Raw genomic sequence first — 8,787 nt, 5'->3', positions numbered from 1 at the left:
AAGCAATAGCAACATACTAAACGATCAAGTGCTAAGCTAACGGAATGCGTCAAGTCAATCACATCATTCTCTAATGATGTGATCCCGTTAATCAAATGACAACTCATGTCTATGGCTAGGAAACTTAACCATCTTTGATTCAACGAGCTAGTCAAGTAGAGGCATACTAGTGACACTCTGTTTGTCTATGTATTCACACATGTACTAAGTTTTCGATTAATACAATTCTAGCATGAATAATAAACATTTATCATGATATAAGGAAATATAAATAACAACTTTATTATTGCCTCTAGGGCATGTTTCCTTCACTACTTGGGATGCTTTAAAACGACCTATGCGAGAACGTTATGTTCCTTCATATTATGCTCGTGATAAGCTCAATGAATTGCAGCGCTTAAAACAAGGTAGCAGTTTTGTAGAAGATTATTATCAAGAATTGCAAATTGGCTTAGTGCGATGTGGATTAGTTGAAACGGAAGATGCTATGATGGCTAGATTTTTAAGTGGTTTGAACCGTGATATTCAGGATATATTGGACTATAAGGAGTACAATTCTTTTACTCGCTTGTTTCATTTTGCTTGTAAAGCTGAAAGGGAAGTACAAGGGTGACTGAACAAGGGACGAGGTAACTTTTCTGCAGGTCGCCGCTCATCATGGACACCCTCTCCTACTATTTCGTCAATTACTGAGGCAACACCAACTATGTTGAACAATGGTGCACACCCATCAAGTTCAAAATCAGCTCCACGATCATCTGAGGCTTTGAAAGCACTATCTCTAGCACCCACCACTTCATCTGGATGCACAAGGGACATGAAGTGCCATATATGCAAAGGTGGCGGGCACTTGATGAAGGACTACCCTAATAAACGTACATTCATTGTGCAGGAAGATGGTGAGTACTCCTCTGCTAGTGATTTGGATGAAGATACACATGCTATGCTTGCCACTAATAATGCAGGTGACACTAAGGAGCATGACACTGCAATGGCAGATCAATACCCAAGCCTTGTAACCATGTGAGTACTTAGTGCCCAGGTGGGGCATACTGAGATGCCTCAATGCCATAATTTTTTTCAAACTAAGTTTGTTATCAAAGGGAATTCCATTCGTGTGATAATTATGGTGGAAGCTGCAATAATTTGGCGAGTATGGAGATGGTAGAGAAGCTTTCCCTCACCACTACGAGACATCCCCATCCATATTACATCCAATGGTTCAACGATTGTGGTAAGTTGAAGGTAACACGTCGTGTGAGAGTATATTTTACACTTGGATCATATCATGATCACGTTGACTGTGATGTCGTACCTATGCAAGTATGTTCTTTATTGTTAGGTCGACCTTGGCAATTTGATAATAGTGTTACTCATCATGGTAGACCAATTCGTATACTCTCGTGTTTGAAGGAAAAACCATTAATTTGCTTCCTATGACCCCCGATGAAATAATTAATGATGAGAAAGCTAAATCAACGGATCATACATACATAGTATGCTTGCTATCAATTCTGAAATTTTTCCGTTGAGTATCTCACCTTCTGAACTAGACATCCCGCATGCTCATGTAGTTCATTTGTGTCCCTATAATTCATATATAGACTATGTGTGGGATAAACTTTATCATGATATTCATAATATTATGCTCCGACATGAGAAACTTTATCATGATATACATAATGGCGCTATTAAAAATTTATCAAACCCTCTTGAGCTAACGCTTTTGGCCCCGGGCCAGCATCGCTCTTAATAAATAGCTGGCCTAAGTTAGGGTTTAGTCTTGGGTTTTGTTTAGAGAAGTTTAGTTTTAGCTACTTTTATTTGTCTTCGCTCGTAGCGGCTAGTGCGACCGTCAAGACATCCTACCGAAACCCCATCTTGTGAGATTTATTCCATCTAGTATATTTGCAATTTTGAGATTGCTTGGCTATTATTTTCTTACATGTTCTTCGATTTGCTTGCAGGAAAAATCCTTCGTGGATAGGTCGATCGTGCCGTTGGCTCGGTCGATAACATGGTGGAGTTGGTTCAGCGATTGCCGTAGATATCAGTCGTGTACGGTTCTTCCTGTACGTTTGGTAGCCGGATCGTGAGGGTCAAGTCCCACCAAAATCGTAGTTATCTCTCTCTCATCGAACGATCGGGTCCCCAGTTCACATCAGACATACTCCCTCCATCCATATATATAGCGAGATTATCTTTGACTATTTATAAGATTAATAATATCATTGGAAGCTCCTTTCACATACAAATTTGTTGGTGCTTTTGTACAAAGAGTAAAAACAACATGGAGTAAGAAAAAAAAGGCTCTTGTCTCGCCTACCATGGTATTCAGGCCGGCCCATCAATACGTACGAACACGTTTTCATGGCCTCGTGGGCTCCTCCTGCTCGTATCAGTGTCAGGCCCAGCTATGGAGGACGAGCCTTCTTTTTTTTTTCTCTTGTACATGCATGCCAATGCCATGGTCATCCATGACCATCCATTGCCAAACTGATCACCAACCTCACGAGCAGCCAGGAAGGCTCCGACGAACCTGGAGAACATTTTCTGGCAGGACCTCACGCGCAATCATCCGCCGCCGTCGACGTTGACATCATCCACAAGCGCCACCAACGGAGGAAGAGCCGGCCAGCGAGCCGGACGGAGCTAAAGAGGAAGAAGGGTTGATCAAGCGGCCATGGCGAGACCCATGAACTGCGACCTGGTCCTCGAGCTCCAGAACGTGTCCCTGGACACCCTCTTCCTCATCGTCCTCCAGGCCGTCGTCGTCATCGCCCTCGGCAAGTTCATCCACCTCTCCCTCCGCCGCCACAACCAGCCCAGCGCCATCTCCCAGATCCTCGTACGCACCCACCCATTGCACACGATGTTTCTTCTTCATCTTCTTCTCGCGATGACGACCATGCATGTATATGATGAATCTTTGATCCATGGATGCATGCATGCAGGCGGGGATCATGGTGGGGAGCCTGGGGCTGCACGAGGTGATCGTGCACGTGGCCGTGGTGAACGTGGAGGACACGTACGGGTGGTACGTCTCCCAGGCGCGCATCTTCTACATGTTCTACGTCGGCCTCGACGCCGACCTCGCCTCGCTCTGGAACGACAAGCACCGCTGCACCATCGCCACCTACGCCAGCGTCGCCACCTGCCTGCTCCTCGCCGCCTTCGTCTCCGGGGGCTTGTATGGCAGCATGATGCACACCCCCGTCCGCTCGCCCGAGCTGCTCGCCGCCGTGCTCATGCTCACGCTCGCCAACACCTCCTCCGTCGACGTCTCCCGGATGGCCGCCGAGCTCGGCCTCACCGCCACCGCCACCGGCCGGCTCGTCGTCGGTGCCGCCATCGCCACCAACGTCATCTGCATCGTCGGGGAGGGCGCCTTCTCCTGCATGAAGCTGGCGTCCGGAAGGACCCCAGGGTACACCGCGTCCCAGCGGCTCGGGCTTGGCGTGCTGGCGCTCTTCAAGGTCGGCCTCGCCCTCGCGCTGCTCCGGCCAGCCGTGGAGTTCATGAACCGGCGCAACGCGGGGCGGCACCGCATCGGGAACTGGGAGCTGGCGCTCATCCTCATCGCCGTATCGTACATCGGCGACTTCCCGCGGCAAGTCGGCTTCGACGGCATGCCGGCGAGCCTCCTGCTGGGGCTGGCGTTCCCCAGGGAGGGCCCCGTGGCCAGGACCGTCACTCACGCGCTTGCGTACCCGCTGCACGCGCTGGCCCTGCCCTTCTATTTCGGGACCATGGGGATGCGGCTCAACTTTAGCGCCATGTCCGGCGCCGTCGTCGTGCCCGCCGTCCTCCTCACCATCCTCGGTCTCGTCGGCAAGTGCGCCGGCACCATGGGCGCCGCCAGGTTCCTCCACATGCCGCTCGGGGACGCCGCGCGCCTCGGCGTCCTCCTTAACATCAAGGGCCACGTCAACATGATCGACATGAGCTTCGCCAGCTCCGAGGGGATTTGGGCGGAGCAGGCGCTCATGGCCATGGTGATGGGCAGCATGATCAGCACCGTCATCGCGGGGCCGGTGTTCGCCGTCGTGTACCGCAGGGAGAGGGAGGCGTATCTGAGCAACGGCCACAGGACGCTGGAGCGGCTGGTCCCGGACCAGGAGGAGGAGCTGCGGATGCTCGCCTGCGTGCACGGAGCGCGCGCCACGCCGGCGATGCTCAGCCTCGTCGAGCTGCTGGCGAGCAAGCCCGCCGTGCAGCCCGCTGTGCACGTCCTGCACTTCTACGACGCCGTGCGCAAGCACGCGCGCGCGGGCACCGGCGGCGCCAAACGCTACCACGAGCAGAACCAGCTCGACAGCGACAAGCACTGGGACCGCATGAACGACGCCGCCACGCAGGTGAACTGGACCGTCGACTTGTTCGCCTCCATCACCGGCCTCGTCATCCGGCAGATCGACAAAGGCGACCGCGGCCCCGTCACGAACCTCAAGACCATCCGCCGCTGCACGGAGGAGGTCCACGCCGACGTCCTAATCGTGCCCTACCACAAGGAGCAGCACTACGACGGCAAGATGTTCTGCCGGTGGGAGGACCGCCGGCAGCTCAACCTGAACGTGCTCGAGAGCGCCCCGTGCACTACCGGCATCCTCGCCGACCGCCCGTTCCGGAGAGGCGGCACCAGCTTCCAGCTACCTACGAAGATATCCACGAGCGAGGAGACGCTGGGCAACTGGCGGGACGACCGGGCCACCGCGCCGACGCACGTGGCGGCTGTCTTCCTCGGCGGGCCGGACGATCGCGAGGCCGTGGCCCTCGCCTGCCGCCTCGCCAAGAATGAAACAGTCCACCTGACCGTCATCCGCTTCGTGGGTTCCGGCAAGCACGGCCACTCCGGCGTCCAGACGGCACGCACCGGCGATCACGCCGACGGGGAGGTGTCCGTCGTGGTGGACGATCCCGACGAGTGCTGCATGGCGGCGCTCCAACGCGAGTACGTGGCGAAGGAGCTCGCGTCATACGTGGAGAAGGCGGTGGGCGGCGCGGCGGACGTGGTGGTGGCCCTGCACAGGATGGCCGGGGCGTACGCGCTCATCGTGGTGGGGCGCGGCGGGCGGCAGCCGGCGGAGCTGGTGGCCGGGCTCGAGGGCGGGGAGATGGGCCCGGTCGGGGACATCCTCGCGTCGGACGAGTCGCTGGAGATGGGCTCCGTGATCGTCCTGCAGCAGAAGAAGGCCGTGTCGACGGCGTCCGGCCTCGACCCACCACCGGCGGCGGGGATCTGACACCGTCCAAAGACGTAGAAAAGTGTAGCTGTGTATATTTAGAGCGTAGACGACTAGAATAAAGTATGTGCTTAGAAGAATTAATGTACCACGTCTCAGCTGGCAATTTTTTCATGTCAGCAAATAAGCAGGAAATAAGAAAATGATACTTCCTCCCTTCACAAATATAAGATGTTTAAACTTTTTCACGTTAGCTAAATGTCAGTCGACTGACTTTAGCTTTTGGGTCAATCGATTTTAAGATTGCCGAAGAAGTTGGGGGCGGAAGAACGGCGGTAGTGCAAATTTGCCGGAGAAAAAAACAGGTCATCATCCAGGGCTAGAGGCATGGCCGGCCGCGGGTGGTTGTCGCAGATGGTTCGGCCCACGGCCCGTGTGGTGATCTGGAGAAGGAGAAGAGCTCGAGGAAGAAGAAGGGCCGGGCTTCCAAAATGATCGACTGACTCAAATTTAAAAGTCAGTCGAATTACGTGCATTAATTTGTTTGGATGTGTATAGACATATTTTAGTATGGTTGTTCACTTAATTCACTAAAAAAATAGACTGGCACATTGCTAAAAGAGCTACATGTCCACTTTGTGGGGTCTTACGCCTTGAGGTAGCTAGTGAGAAGACATCCTAATCACACAATGTAGTATCTCATGGAACTTGCGGTGGATATTGTCAGCTGAATGTTTGAAACGGTTCTGGGTCCTATTTGATTCACAACCCCCCAAGGTCCACAAGAACATAGCAATGCAATGCATAAACATAACAACTCACAATTTTTCCCTCCTTCCACCACTCCTTATCTTGTGTTGACAGTGTTGAGAACAAAGTCCCATCCCCCTCCGGTCTCCTTCAGCTTGAGCTTCTTGAATAAAGTGTAATCGGATTTCAGGTTGTCCCATCTGTTTTTCATTTGGTTGGGCGTGCAGTCCAATCCGGTTCTCAATTTCGATTGCAATGCCACTTCGTCAAATGCATTGGGGGTCAAGATTTTGTTTGGCCTATTTCCAGCCCGCACTTGCATGACAAACAAGTTGGTAACAATCCTAGTTTTCTCTTCATCCCAGTGGGCAGTCATGCTCCAAACTTGACTATAAAAAATATGTGAGTGCTTGACTATAAAAAAAATGTACAAGTGTTGTTGATGTCATTATGTACTAGCAAAATGCAATGAAGATATATAGCAGCAGAACATGCACTCGCTGTCAATCGACTTGTACGGAACATGTAGCAGCAGAATATTCATGAGCATGTACTGAACATGTAGCGACAGAAAATGTACAGAACATCTTCCCATTTTTTCTGTCCTCTTCCTATAATCTACAGGCAGCAAATCATCATAGCACATCATCTACAAGTAATTACCAAATCACATCACCAAATCCTACAGCTAATCACCATACACATCACAAATCCACCATGAACATGTACAGGGAGAGGTGGAAGGGCCGCAAATCGGGCATCACCTTCAAAAATCGGAAGAGGTGGTCGTGGAGGCAGAGAATCGACGCAACTTTGTGTGCTCCGTGGTCGAATCATGGCGGAGAAGCTCGATTCACGGACTGAAGATGGTCGCTGACGGCGGAGGACGAGCTGGTCGCTGATGGCGGAGTCGGGGATTTGAGAAGCCAGAGGGCTTTCGAACACGCCCTAAGTTTGAGGATAACGGATAGTGTGCATTCGGCATTGTCCGAGTCTTTTATTTTATTTTTTTATCAATTATCCATAGCCCTTTTAATCATTTGGTTTATACTAGCAGCCGCATTGCACTTTTTCTTTCTTATCGATAACCCTTTTGGTCTTTTGGTTTATAAGCAATCGTGATACGGTGATAGTGCAACACAAAATTCTTTTATTTTCCTTTTTTGATCATAGGTCCAGTTTTTTTTTTTTTTTGCTGTGTGGGTTAGTTGATACTATTTTAAAAGTATTTTTAAACAGGTTGTCATACTGTAATCGTGAATTTATGTGAAAACATGTATGTGGATCATGTGTTGTTACAAGGGCGTGTTGGCCATGATATAGATTTAAATGGCTCCATAAAAATATCGCTAAAAGAAAAATAAGATTCAACATTGATATTTTATATAACACATGCATACAGCGTCGGGTCCAATTACTTTTTTCTCTTTTTTTTTTGAGAATCAGAGTAGGAAAACTACTCAGAAGGACTAGTACATTCGCTAATCACGAGTGAACGAAGACTGCCCGGTACGTCCGCAAGTATTAGGCTGTCTCCAGATCGCCTAGCTTCTGCCGCCAGGCCATGAGCCAGAGTGTTGCCATTGCCACTTCTTCTAGTACTGCTGATGGTGCAAGATTGAAAGGCTGTCAAAGCGTTTTTGATATACACGAGCAGGCCATAGCAGGCCGAGCGTGATTGTCGGACATCAGACAGTTCTTTGGCAATTGCTTGGCAGTCAGTTTCAAGAATGATAGGCCCTCTATGGTAGTCAGCCAGTGTTTGCAAGCCCACCAGAATTGCCCGGCCTTCTGCTTCCTCCACACTAATGCAGGTCGGCAGCATCTTACAGACCGAGAGAGACACATGGCCTCTGGAATCCCGCGCGATCGCACCTGCAGAACTACCTCCCGTCTCTGCAATAAAAGATGCATTTGTGTTGATTTTGATTGTGCCCCGGTCAGTGGGAATCCACTAATTGTTCGGCGCCATTCCACACTTCCCCTGACGTGATTCAATTGTCAGTCCGCAAGTTCGAAGCTCCTCCTCATACTTCATCAAGAACTGCACTAAAACCGATATAGATTCCTTGCCCGGTCCTCTGATGCAGTCCTCCTAAGTGCCAGCAACGCCATAGCAACAGGAGGATTTTTGCACGCATATCCTCAGATTCAGTGTCAAGCAGTACTTGCAGCCAGTCATCTCCAGTATATCCGTGTCGTTGCCGGACTTAGCGAGAGCGATCAGAGATTAGGTCGAGCGAGAGAGAGAGAGACGGAGGTAGACGAACGAGAGAGAGAGAGTCGGTTTTGTGCTGCCACCAACTGCGCAGCGTTTTCTGTTGATTGCTACTGTTTTATCAAAATACAACGATAAAAGAGCTAACTAACTCCTCGTCAGCTGGTATGTGATCCGAGACAGCCGCGGCATCCCACGGCCACGTCCACAACCGCTGCTAACCAGGAGGATCCAAGAGAGAACGTGCAATGAGCACTTCTCCTACTCTACGTGCATGCATGGGTCACATCAGACTGCATGTGCCACTTATTGTAACAGAAAACACAAAGAAAGAAAAAAAGGCAGCCATGAGATTAGCTAGGCCTAACATTTCACCCCCTTAATCTCATGTCCCAATGCTGATCACCCCAAGCCTCTGCCTCATCTCAATAAAATGAACACGCGAGTGCCTTGGTCAATGCATCAGCTAGTTGGTCTTGAGTCCCCACATGATCGATCTCCACTTGTGCCTTCTCCATGCAATCTCTGACAAAATGCAACTTCACATCTATATGTTTGCTTCTATCATGATGGACTGGGTTCTTGCTCAAAGCAATGGCTGATTTATTGTCCACCAACAGTCTGAATTTTGCTGGT

General features: G+C 50.4%; 1 protein-coding gene across 1 annotated transcript; it reads left to right on the top strand.

Moving 5' to 3' along the window:
- The first annotated feature begins 2,577 nt into the window (after positions 1-2,577).
- On the top strand, positions 2,578-5,396 carry LOC123125331 (cation/H(+) antiporter 2). The gene is made up of 2 exons (XM_044545844.1): positions 2,578-2,848; positions 2,955-5,396. The coding sequence occupies exons 1-2, from the start codon at positions 2,684-2,686 to the stop codon at positions 5,241-5,243; spliced, it is 2,454 nt and encodes an 817-aa protein (XP_044401779.1). The 5' UTR covers positions 2,578-2,683; the 3' UTR covers positions 5,244-5,396.
- Positions 5,397-8,787: the final 3,391 nt, after the last annotated feature.

Source organism: Triticum aestivum, chromosome 5D (assembly GCF_018294505.1).
Source record: "Triticum aestivum cultivar Chinese Spring chromosome 5D, IWGSC CS RefSeq v2.1, whole genome shotgun sequence".
In the NCBI taxonomy this organism is placed as follows: Eukaryota; Viridiplantae; Streptophyta; class Magnoliopsida; order Poales; family Poaceae; genus Triticum; species Triticum aestivum.
This window is presented reverse-complemented; position numbering and strand designations above follow the sequence as displayed.